The 13005-nt window shown below is 42.6% G+C and overlaps 1 protein-coding gene across 1 annotated transcript in view; it reads right to left on the bottom strand.

Annotated features, from left to right (window-relative positions):
- Positions 1–983: 983 nt before the first annotated feature.
- Positions 984–13005, bottom strand: part of arfgef3 (ARFGEF family member 3) — a 75381-nt gene continuing 63359 nt past the window's right edge. The window contains 7 exon segments of the mRNA XM_053333569.1: positions 984–1175; positions 2456–2951; positions 4004–4386; positions 5172–5273; positions 7159–7330; positions 8412–8630; positions 10400–10535. Of these exon segments, the coding sequence (XP_053189544.1) occupies positions 984–1175; positions 2456–2951; positions 4004–4386; positions 5172–5273; positions 7159–7330; positions 8412–8630; positions 10400–10535 (1700 nt within the window).

Below are 13005 nucleotides of genomic sequence, written 5' to 3'. Positions count from 1 at the left end.
AGATTCAACATGATTTATCATCTTAATGGGAGCACGTCGCAGGAAATGAAAATACTGTGATGATGACGACGACCGAAATCAGTTTAACCCTCCTGTCGTACTCAGGAAGGAAGGAAGGAAGGAAGGAATGAGGAAGGAAGGAAGGAAGGAAGGAAGGACAGGAGGGAAGGAATGAAGGAAGAAAGAAAGTGAGGAAGGACATGAGTAAGGAGGGAGAGAGGGAGAAAGGAAGGAAAGAAGGAAGGAAGGAAGGAAGGACAGGAGGGAAGGAATGAAGGAAGAAAGAAAGTGAGGAAGGACAGGAGGGAGGGAGGAAGGAAGGAAAGAAGTATGAAAGGAGGGGAAGAGAAGGAAAATTTAAAGAAAGAGGAAGGAAGGAAGGAAAGCAGGAACAGTCAAAAGAGTTGGGGTCAATCTGACCCGGGAGGACGACAGGAGGGTTAACGGCTCTGACACACTGATTGTATATGTGTGTGTGTGTGTGTGTATGTGTGTGTGTGTGTGTGTGTAGATCAACGTAGGAACAAGAGGCAGAAATTACTCATTCGCAATCAAATAACTTCCATTACACAAAGAAACCTTGACAAGCCACTTCTTAATCCTCCATCAGCCAATCATATCTTCAAAACTGATGTCATGTGATGTCGGCCAATAAGAGTCCAGTCAGCATCCAACCTGTCCCTCAAAAAAAGTGCAATCAATCAATGAATCGATCAATCAATACGATAACATCAGTCAAACCCTCCTTCGTTCCACCAATCTGTTGTATTGTGACTCTATGATGTCACATCCTCTGCTTCAGCGTCAACCAATCAAACCCACTGCACTCTGACATCATCGCGTGACGGCGCCAAAACGAGTCTCCGCTCCACCGATCTAATCCCTCCTCCATCAGTTTTAGTCCCTCAACTGACCGATGTGCGACTGCACCCGTCGTCGGTACCTCCGCGTTCTCTCTCTCTCTCTCCCCTCTCGCAGTGATGTCACACGATGATGTCATAGAGTCTGCCGACGCGGCCCAGCCACTCGCGAAGCGCCTGGCGGACCCGGGCGTCGGTCACGTGGCAAGAGAGCTGGCTGAGGCACGGGTAGAGCACCGGCTGCAGCGCCAGGAAGGACGAATCTGACAGGAGGAGGACCTGATTGAGGAGAGTCAAGACCATGTTGGTCCACGCCTGCAGGAAAGAGGGAGGAAGAAGGTTTTAGTAACAGTTATTATCTTAAACACACATATTTACACATTTTAACCAAGCGGGGAGTTCTGGTCCTCTGAAATGAAGCCAACCAGGAAGTAACTTAGAGCTGCATTCTATCAAAAGGCCACCAGGGGGCGACCGTCTCTATACAAGTCAATGGAGAATTCACCAACTTCTCACTTGATTTCTAACCTCAGTAAACGTTTTCAAAATGTGTTTATGGTCTCAATCGCTAGTTTAAAGCCTTCTTCAATGCAGTATGATGTTCATTTGGGACATTTTGGCCTCCCTGATTTTATATGTGACGATAAAGCAGGGTATGCATTAGGGCGTGGCTACGTCCTGATTGACAGGTTGATTGACCAATGTCCTCGAGATCCAGCCCTCGCAACCATAGCAACCTCCCCGCTCCGCCTCATGCCCATATAAGTAGAAATTATTTTTCCCAGCATGCACCTGAAACAAACCAATGGGTGACGTCACGGATGTTACGTCCATTTCTTTTATACAGTCTGTGATATTTACACACAAATCTGACTTCACACGTTAGTTTTATCTAAATGTAGATTAATTTGGTGTTTTTAGCTCAAAACAAAGTAAATAATTTGCTGTTTTTAGAAGTATTTTAGGCTCATTTCCTGTTTTCTTGACAGTAAATATGAACTATAACATGTATCTTGCAGTGATTGGACATTTAACAGTTCTCAGTCAGCTGTGGTCATCAATTTGTTTAGTAACCATCAGCTAATTTGAATGTTTAACCCAAAGTCCTAAACCAGCCTTAATGTTAATCCTTGCTTTAATAATCTAATGTCATCTAATCTAATTCCAGTTTTAATCCCAAAGAAAATATTTTTTCTGTATCCTAAATGTTTCACAAATGTGTCAATTTAATCTAAAACACAAACCAACCCTCAACTATCTTAAAATACACCCTGAGTGATGTGAGAAAGCTGCATTTTTTGGTGAATTCTCCTCAGATTGAGTAACATTTTATTATACAAGGGAAACAATTATACCTGATTCAACTCAACAACTTTAATGTTTAACTTAATATAAGCAAACCTAAAATGACTTCACCTCAGATTAGCTGAAAAACAGTGACAAAAGCTGCAACAAACTGATTCTTATTCAATGTGATTTCCATATAAATTGTGTTTTTTGAGGCATGCAAAGAATAATTTTGTCTTTATGAATTATTTGCTGTTAAATTTAAATTAAAACTAAAGTTGCAGCTGCTCCTCTTGAATCCTCCACACCTGTATCTGAGCCTCAGAGTCCCTCAGTGAGATGCTGTGGGAGCTGATGGTGGATCCCGACCGCGGCCGCTTCTCCTGCCTCAACACTTCTGGCCCTGCGCTGACCGAGTGCCTCAACGGCGGCCCCTGCTGGTCCACCAGCTGCTGGGGCCTCTGCGGGGGTCTCTGCTGCTCCACCGGACCCCTCCTCTCCCCTCCGACGCCGCCTCCTCCTCCTGCTCCTGCCGACGCCGCCCGGCCCTGCTCCTTCATGAACAGGTTGACGTGGCTCTGCTGCTGCGGCTGCTGCTGCTGTTTCCTGCGTTTGTACTCCATCATGAGTTTGCTGATGGTTTTGTCCGTGGCGATGGTGTACAGTTTGTTCCCGGCGCTTTCCCACCATTCCTTTCTCCTCCCTGGTCCCGAGCTGCTGGGGATCGCTCCCACCGAGCCTCCTGTGATGACCGAGTCTCTCCTCTCTCCCGTGCGGAAGTGGTGAGGCAGACTGCCAGTGCAGCTGAGAGGAGAGAGAAATGAAATGATTGATTTTATTTGACGGACGACTCTACAGACTGTTGTTATCTACTGAACAGGAGGAGGACAGGATTTGAGCTGCGGGCCCCCGGGGACGGTTTTACATCTGTTGACTCGGCTCTGAACAAAGGAAAAACTGCTTCTCTGTTTTTGGTTCACACTGACTTAACCTTTATACTGTTCAATTTTTACACTTTTACACCCTATACAAATTTCCTCTAGGTGGACTTTTTCTAATGTGACCCTGAATACACAAAAATGGAGATAAAATATTTCTATTTTTAAATTTTTGTGCAGCTGATACACATTTTTTGTATATTACAAAATTCAAAAATCACCATTTAAACATGTTCATATTCTATTTAATGTCCTTGTGGACCATAATATAGTGATTGTGAGCTTTACTAAGGATTAATCAAACATTTATTAACCTTCGTCTCGCCCTCCCGGGTCAAATTGACCCCGTCTGTTTTGACTGTTCCATCTTTCCTTCCCTCCCTCCCTCCTTTTTTTCCCTAATCTCAAAAATATGCATGTATTATAATGCAATTTTAACAACAACAACAACACATAACCAATATGATTTTGGCACTAAAGGAAGATGCAAAGTTAACTATAGAGGAGTAGGATAGTAGGATGTTTTCTTTTCTTGTTTAAATGGGCTATACAAATAAAAATGACTTGACATGAGCTTAGTACACAAAGACTGTTATGCACATAGATATGAAAATAGACTAAAATCCTGCTTTTACCTACATAAAGCATGAGTGGATTAAAACTGAGGCCTGTGTATTTCATCAGATATACAAGATGGAATAAGCAACCAAAATACATTAGACTTTTAGTTATATGCATTATATGATTTTAAAGCTCTTGCTTGCTACATGGCAGCTGTATTTTTCAAAATAAGAGCCTCAGTTCCAATCAAATGGGGTAATTAATTGATTCACCCTGTGTAGTCATGTATTCAGTACCTACTGTGGAAAAACACAACACATTGTCTTCATCTGACGTGTGTGATGAGTAAAGTCGGACCTGTATCCTGGGCTCGGTGTGGGCGTGTCTCCTGGCGACGCTGTGCTAACGTCCGCCGTCTGAGACCTGGATTCCTCCGAAGGCGTCCCCCTCGCCGAAAGCCCTCCGGCCGACGTCGGGGTGGAAGTCTCGGACGGGAAGAGAGGCAGGAAGAAGACGTGATCTCCTCCTCCTGCCGCTCCGGCTCTCAGCAGCTGCGTCTCCTCCAGCGTGCTCTCCAGGTCGCGGTGCATCTGGATGTAGCTGTTGCACAGATCCATGCACAGCTTGTAGAGGCGCTTCACCAGCCAGGCCCAGTCGGCGCTGCCCAGAGGCTGCACGCTGAGAGACGGGTTCGGGGCTCGCCACTGATGACGCTTTTCACGGCCGCGAGGGGGGCTGACCTGCCAGAGAGGAGACGGAGTCAAGTGGGTGGATTGCTCTTTATATTTTAACGACACACGGGATCCGATCGTCCTCGTTTTATTATTAGGAGGGTGAAAAGTTGAGGAATCCTTCTGAGGACTGTCCTCAATAAAAATGGAACAAACTAAAGAGGAAATGAATAATAAAAGAGGGGAAACGACTAATCCACATAAAAATCTGATATAGTTGCTGTTGCCCAATCTGGAAAATTTGACTTTTTAATGTCTAGTGTATATACTTGTATACTACAAATTTCAATTCAAGTGTGCAATATACATATAGTATACATATATATTTCCTTTCACTTGAATCTGTGCAATAACAATACCAATATCACTCTTGTAAATAATGTCAGGATTATTTTATTACATATTTTATTGTACTTATTTGTTATTGTTGTTTATTATTTTTCTTATTGCTGATCTTCTATTCTATTTTACTGTCCACAGGCTGCTGTAATAATGCAAATGTCCCCATTGTGGGAATAATAAAGGAACATCTTATCTTAATCAAATAATGTTTTTTTTTCTCCTCTGCACAGTTTTCTTTGCATATTTAGCTTTCATTGCTATAACTGCTCATTTTAACTACACAGTTCTTCTTCCTCTTTTTTATTTCAAATAAAAAAGGAATCAAATTTGTGCAGGTGAGATTTTTTTCCCCTTAACTTTAAATGAGAATAAGTTTATTAGACACACAAAACACATTACTAACATATATATATTACTGCAGAACAGAAGGCGTTTGTGTATAAATGTATCACCTGTGCTGTTTCTTCAAATATGTCTTCATCCTCTGAGGAAGCAGAGCCGGGGTGAGAGGAGTCAGAGCTGCCTTCCTCTTCCTCGTACAAGATCCTCTTCACCTGATTATAATAAAAGGTAACAATATGAATGGAAGAGAGTTTTTTTGGATGCATCTTTAAAGTGGGGACTAAGATGTTGCTAGGTGGTTATGGCGACGTTGCTAGGTGGTTATCACAGCGTTGCTAGGTGGGTATCACGGAGTTGCTAGGTGGTTATCACAGCGTTGCTAGGTGGTTATCACGGCGTTGCTAGGTGGTTATCACGGCGTTGCTAGGTGGTTATCACGACGTTGCTAGGTGGTTATCACGACGTTGCTAGGTGGTTATCACGGCGTTGCTAGGTGTTTATCACAACGTTGCTAGGTAGTTATCACAGCGTTGCTAGGTGGTTATCATGATGTTGCTAGGTGGTTATCATGGCATTGCTAGGTGGTTATGGCGGTGTTGCTAGGTGGTTATCACTGCGTTGCTAGGTGGTTATCACGGCGTTGCTAGGTGATTATCACGGCGTTGCTAGGTGATTATCACTGTGTTGCTAGGTGGTTATCACAGCGTTGCTAGGTGGTTGCCATGATGGTGCTAAGTGATTTCTTCATTAGGTGAATGCTGATGGTTGCTAAAATGTATTAGATTAAAAAAATGTCATTAAATGAAATCAATTAGTTAGTTTTGATGTTTTATTGATGCGAGACGTTTGTTGCAAACATAAAAAAAATACCTGCTCTGAACTTCGTTCATTAAACCTACCAAAAACACAAAAGCAGAAGTAAAAAAAATAAAAATAAAATAACAAACAGAAATAAAACGAAGCTGAAATTATTACTGTAAGTTGTTAAGGCTAACTTAAAGTCAACTATTCACTTTCCTAATAGCTCTGGTTTGATCTCCACCTAATTCTGACACACAAATTCTGAATTATTACCTGATGCTCACTTTAATTGTGATGATTGGTCATGTGACTCATGTATACTTACCGCAGCTGTAATAATAATAACTTTATTTGTGGAGCACCTTTCAAAAAAGTTGTTACAAAGCACATCAAAGAGCAAAGGAAGACAAGAAAATTAAAAGCAAAACAAGAAGCAACAAGAAATAAAATCACTCAGAGTCCAAATACAATGTTATAAAAGAAATAATAATAATTGCAGACTGTATAGTAGTATAGTGTGAAGCAGGGGTGTCAAACATGCGGCTTGTAGGCCAGAACCGGTCCGCCAAGGCATCCAATCCGGCCCACTTTCCTTCCTTGTCTTCTTTTCCTTCCTTCCCTCCTGTCATCTGTCCTTCTTTCCTTCCTCCCTTTCTTACTTCTTTCCTTCTTTGTTTCCTTCCCTTCATCCTTCCTTCCTTCCATCTTTCCTTCATCTTCCTTTCCTTCCTTCCTTCTTTGTCTTCTTTTCCTTCCTTCTTTATCCCTTTCCTTCCTTCCTTCCTTCCTTGTCTTCTTTTCCTTTCTTCCTTTCCTTCCTTGTCTTCTTTTCCTTCCTGCCTTCCTATCACTTTTCCCTTCCGTCCGTCCTTCCTTCCTTCCTTCCATCTTTCCTTCATCTTCTTTTCCTTTCCTTCCTTCCTTCCTTCCTTGTCTTTGTTTCCTTCCTTCCTAATCCCTTTACCTTCCTTCCTTTCCTTCCTTCCTTCCTTTCCTTCCTATCATCACTTTTCCCTTCTTTCCATCCTTGTTTCCTTCCTTCCTTCCTTCCATCTTTTTAATGATCCGGCCCACATGAGATCAAATTTGGCTGCACGTGGCCCTTGAACGAAAATGAGTTTGACACCTCTGGTGTGAAGTATAAAGTGTATAGTTATCAGAGCTGAAAACACCAAAATAGTGAAGTTGTAAGTCATTAAACCAAAGCAACAAGCTAAAAGACACTGTGAAAGGAGTGCAGAGCAGACTGGAGCTGCACAGTTATAGTAAAAGTGGAGCTTGCTAATTGGTTCCTACCTGCTGGGCCGTCATGGTGTCGGCCTGGCTCAGCGTTGCACACAGCAGCGCCTGGAAGTACAGGTTGAAGCTCATGGCAGACTGACGGTAAAGGTTAGCCGCTCCGCAAACGCCCGACACTTTCATCAGCAGGTACTTCAGGCCTGGCCGAGTGTCAAAGTCCCGAGCCGTCCTGCAGAAGGAGACGAAGACACCAACAAATCAGTCAGTTGCACATTAAAAAATCATCAAAAGTAAGCCTGCATGCTCCCACTTCCATCATCTGGCACTTGCACTTTACTCTATTCAGAGCTACATTCCTGTGAACAAGCACCCTCAAGCACTTTATTCAGCTGTATTTAGTATAGTATTGTGTAGTATTGTATTTTATTTCCCCTCTGGTCATTTATTGCCTCCTCTGATGTTATTGTGTAGGAACGAATGCTGTTGATTACTGTCTGTTTATGTGAGGTTGGGCTTGTAGAAACTGAATTGCCCCTTAGGGATACATAAAGCTGAATCTGAATCTAAGGCTGTGTTCACACTGCAAGCCAAAATCCGATTTTTAGCCCATCTAGATTGGAACCAGATGCTCTTATGAAGTCTAAACAGTCATAAATCACATGATATCCGATTTTTGCAAACCAGATCTAAACCATCTTTGGGAGGAAGTTTCAGATCTCATGTGGACAGATGTGTCTGAGTCTGAACAGCTCCAAACACTCAGATCGGATTTGACTGTCCATGACGTCTTTCTACGTCTCTACGCTACGTCACTCTATGCGACACCAGACTCGCGCTTATTCCAGTTGTTGCTAGGTGATATCACTGGAGGCAACGGAGGATGTCGAAAACATCAGTTCATGGACAGAGGAACAAACCAAACTCTTAATCTTTGGGGAGATGGTTCGGTTCAAGCGAAGCTCGAGGGTTTGTTGTTGCTGTCGTTGTCGCATTTATATGACATCACACAATACACGCTAGATGACACCTCCGCTCTGACAACGTCGCCACGGCAACCTATCAGATTGGTCATTAATGTGACCCAGTCTGAACAGAGCCAAATCCGATTTGGACACTTGCTAAAAACAGTGTGGACAGTCAGGCCTAAAAATCAGATCTGAGAAGGAATCAGATTTGAATCAGAATTGCAGTCTGAACGCAGCCTGAAGAGCCTTGAGATAACTTTGTTGTAATTTGGCGCTATACAAATAAAGATTGATTGATTGATTGATTGATTGATTTTTGCATATATGACAGACTGGTGGACGGACCTGTAAGAGTCCAGCAGCAGATCCAGGATTATGGATAAATTAGTCATAGAGATGTAGCGGAGGAAGCCTGCAGACGGCCGGCCGGCGTCGGAGCTCACAGGCGTGGCCTTCTCATGAGCTTCGGGCTGCTTGACGAACTCCTCCAGCAGGATGTCGTAGAGGTTTTGGAGGAGGACCTGATGGGACAGCAGGCTCACAACGATGGTCCGAAACGGGATCCTGCAGGATTTCAGAAACGCCATGACGACCGGGTCAAATCACAACCATGATTATGAAGATGTTAATAACTAAATGAATGAATATGTGAACAGGATGAGTGACGAGGCAGGTAAGGAAGGAAGGAAAAGGAGGAAGGAGGGAAGTAGCATCCAGAACAAACATGCCAAGTCAATTAATAATCATTTATCCTTCGTGTCGTCCTGTTCCTTCTTTACTTCTTTCCTTCCCTCCTTCCTTTCCTTCCTCCTTTCCTTCTTTCCTCTGTCCTTCTTTCCTTCCTTCCTTCCTCTTTTCCTTTCCTCCCTCCTACCTTCCTTCCTTCCTTCTTTTCTCCATCCGTCCTTCCTTTCCTTCCTCTCTTACTTCTTTCCTTTCCTTTCCTCCATCCTTCCTTCCTCCCTTCCCCCTTTCCTTCTTTCCTCCATCCTTCCTTCCTCCCTCCTTTTCTCCATCCGTCCTTCCTTTCCTTCCTCTCTTACTTCTTTCCTTTCCTTTCCTTTCCTCCATCCTTCCTTCATCCCTTCCTTCTTTCCTCTGTCCTTCTTTACTTCCTTCCTTCCTCTTTTCCTTTCCTCCCTTTCCTTCCTCCCGCCTTTCCTTCCTTCCCCCCTTCCATCCTTCTTCCTCCCTTCCATCTTTCGTCCTTTACTTCTTTCTTCCTCCATCCTTCCTTCCTTCCCCCTTTCCTTCTTTCTTCCTCCCTTCCATCCTGCCATCCTTCCATCCTTCCACCTTTCCTCCCTCCCTTCCTTCCTTAACTCGAGGACAACAGGAGGGTTAAAAGAAGAAGCATCTTTTATAACCTTTTAATTATAATTTGTGTTTCTCTTTCTCATCAGCAGAACAACATGTGAAACGACTGTTCTTTGCAAAGTGTTCCCTCGTTGTCACATGTCTGTTACTGTAATCACGAGCACACACACACACACACACACACATACACACACACACACACACACACACACACACACACACACACACACACACACACACACACACACACACACACACGACAACCTGCTTTTTTCTAAAGAGGCATTTTGAAGTGCTAGCTTAATCCTGAACCATTTGTTTGTCATAAAGCTCAAGAGATAATCTTCATAAAGGAGACCTCGAAAATGTCTGACTGAGTGAAAACCAACGTCTTTTATTTTGTAGTAATACTATTGGTAAAAATTCACAGTATGTAGTGTTGTACTGGAAGCATTTTTACAGGCATTAGACTAAAGAAAGCCACTTTAACACACACTAAAAATGAGTGTTTTGGATAAAAATATGTTTCATCCACTACTATTAATATTATTATTATTGACTGATTTCGTCTTTTATTTTGTAGTATTACTATTGGTAAAAATTCACAGTATGTAGTGTTGTACTGGAAGCATTTTTACAGGCATTAGACTAACGAAAGCCACTTTAAAACACACTAAAATGAGTGTTTTGGATAAAATTGTATTAATACTACTAGTATTATTGGCTGATTTTAATTAAAGTACTTTAATTGTGTTAAACAGCTGATTTAACATTAAACAGACTCTCCACAGCAAACAGCAGCGATCCAGAAGCAACATTTCAGCAGGACAAACACGTCAAAGCTGCATTTCACTGCACACACACACACACACACTGTACACTGAGCGCTGTGTGTGTGTGTGTGTGTGTGTGTGTGTGTGTGTGTGTGTGTGTGTGTGGCAGAGTATCACCGAACAACATCAACAGGTATTTGCAGGTATGTGTGCAGAGCTGCAAGATGTTTTTTTTATAGTTACTGTGAGATGATTTTTTCCCACAGCAGGAAAACATCACAAAGGGCTGAAATGTCAGAACATGGTAATCCTTTGATCTCCCTCTGGCACACTTTGTTACAGTTATTGAGAGCGAGTCCCATCACGGGTGCAAAAAACTCTTTAGAAGCAAAGATATTAAAACCAAATTGTAATTTTTATCAGTGTTGAAAAAGGTAGAAATATAAAACCTGGAAGACAATATACAGCAGAGGTGTCAAACTCATTTTCATTCAAGGGCCACATACAGACCAATTTGATCTAATGTGGGCCGGATCATTAAAGAGATGGAGGGAAGGCAGTAAGGAAGGAAGGAAGGAATGAAGAAAGGAAAAAGGAAGGTAGGGAGGAAGGAGGGAAGGAAGGAAAGACAGACAGTGAAGGGCGGACAGACAGACAGAAGGAAGGGAGGGGGGAAGGAAGGAAGGGAGGAAGGAAGAAAGGTATGAAAGAGATAGTGAAGGACGGACAGACAGACAGACGGAAGGAAGGAAGGAAGGAAGGAAGGAAGAAAGGTATGAAAGAGATAGTGAAGGACGGACAGACAGATGGAAGGAAGGAAGAAAGGTATGAAAGAGATAGTGAAGGACGGACAGACTGAAGAATGGAAAGATGAAGAAAGGAAAAGGGAAGGTAGGGAGGAAATAAGAAGGGAAGGAAGGAAAGACGGAGAGACGGAAGGGAGGAAGGACAGACAGAAGGAAGGTAGGGGGGAAGGAAGGAAGGGAGGAAGGAAGAAAGGGAGGAAGGACAGATGTAAGGAAGGACAGAGGGAAGGAATGAAGAAAGAAAAAAGGAAGGTAGGGAGGACAGATGAAAGGAAGGAAAAGAACACAGGATGGCAAGTGGGCCGGATTCCACCCCTCAAAGGGCCGTATCTGGCCTGCGGGCCGCATGTTTGACACCCCTGATATAAAGCCTTTAAATTTAAAATGATTTCAACACTTTGATGTGACATATGTTTCTGTCCACATCTTGCAGCTCTACAGGTCAATATGTTGTTAAAGTTACTATAAGGAACATTTATTTGGTGTTACGTTGGTCAAAGCGCCCCCTGTGGACAAAAGCGGTAGTGTTTTTTTCTTCCCAGAATGAAGACTGCATTTCCCATGAGCATCCCTTCCTTCCTTCTTCCTCCTTTCCTCCCTCCTTATTCCTCCCTTCCTCCCTCCCTTCTTTCCTTCTGTCTTCCTTCCTCCCTCCTTTCCTTCCTTCTTCCCCTTTCTCACTCCCTCCTTCCTTCTTTCCTTATTCATCCCTTCCTTCCTCCCTCCTTATTCATCCCTTCCTCCCTCCCTCCTTATTCATCCCTTCCTCCCTCCCTCCTTCCCTTCTGTCTTCCTTCCTCCCTGCTTTCCTTCCTTCTTCCCCTTTCTCACTCCCTCCTTCCTTCTTTCCTTCCTTCCTTTCCTTCCTTCTTTCCTTTCCTCCCTTCCTCCTTCCTTATTCATCCCTTCGTTCCTTCTTCCTTTCCTTCCATCTTCCTTCCTCCGTTCCTTCCTCCCTCCTTTCCTTCTTCCTCCTTTCCTTCCTTCCTTCCTTCCTCCCTCCTTTCCTTCTTCCTCCTTTCCTTCCTTCCTTCCATCCTCCTTCCCTCCTTTCGTCCCTCCCTTCCTTCCTTCTTCCTTCGTTCCTCCTTCCCTCCTTTCGTCCCTCCCTTCCTTCCTTCTCCCTCCCTTCCTTCCTTGACTCGAGGACAAGAGGAGAGTTTTAACACAACTTTTCGCTCACTCTCTCTTTCCTTGGATCTTTTTTTTTTTTTTAACTAATGAGCCAGCAAGCCGACAACAAGTCCTCTCCCCACCTCAGCGACATCTTTATCCTCCCTTATTCAAATAAACTGCTGTACATCTTTCCATCTGATTTTACAATGAATATGATCTCATGACTTTGCTTGTCTCGGTCATATTTAAGGCATCATGACACAGTTTCATAACCAGTTCAAAAGTTCCTTGTAGTAACTTTAAATCTGACAGATATGACGTCACTGAAAACAGCCTTACCCTATTTTCCTGAACAGCACAGCAGCAGAAAGACAAACAGTGAAGAGTCAATTTAGTTTCATTTCTGCCTGAAATCATATATGTTGGGTTTTTAATTTATTATTTTCTTGACATGAGACTCAATGCTTTCTTTTTTTCTTTTTTTCATTTTCAAAATCTGTGTTAAACTGCTTCACTGTATGTTTAGAAAGACAACAAGAAGCATTAAGTGTTGTCTGCACAGATGTAGGAAATGAGCTGATGGCATTAAAAAAAACAGTTTAAAATGTTTTAAAGTCAGTTTTTCACACACATAGTATTCAAAATAAATGTAACTTTTCAACTCCTCACATCCTGAAACTAAATCCTGAAATCCTGAAACTTGAATCTAAAATAAATACATATTCTAAACATTATATTAATAAGAAAGGTCAGAGTTTATTGTAAAGTATTTGGTTGTTTCTTTAATGATTCAGCAATTGATACTCTTTTAATTTGGCCATTTATATCCCTAAAATGCACTTAATACTACTAATGATAATACTGATAATAATGATACTACTACTACTACTACTACTACTAAGAAGAAGAAGTAGTAGAAGTAGTAAG

This window comes from Scomber japonicus, chromosome 14, assembly GCF_027409825.1.
Source record: "Scomber japonicus isolate fScoJap1 chromosome 14, fScoJap1.pri, whole genome shotgun sequence".
Classification (NCBI taxonomy): domain Eukaryota; kingdom Metazoa; phylum Chordata; class Actinopteri; order Scombriformes; family Scombridae; genus Scomber; species Scomber japonicus.
This window is presented reverse-complemented; position numbering and strand designations above follow the sequence as displayed.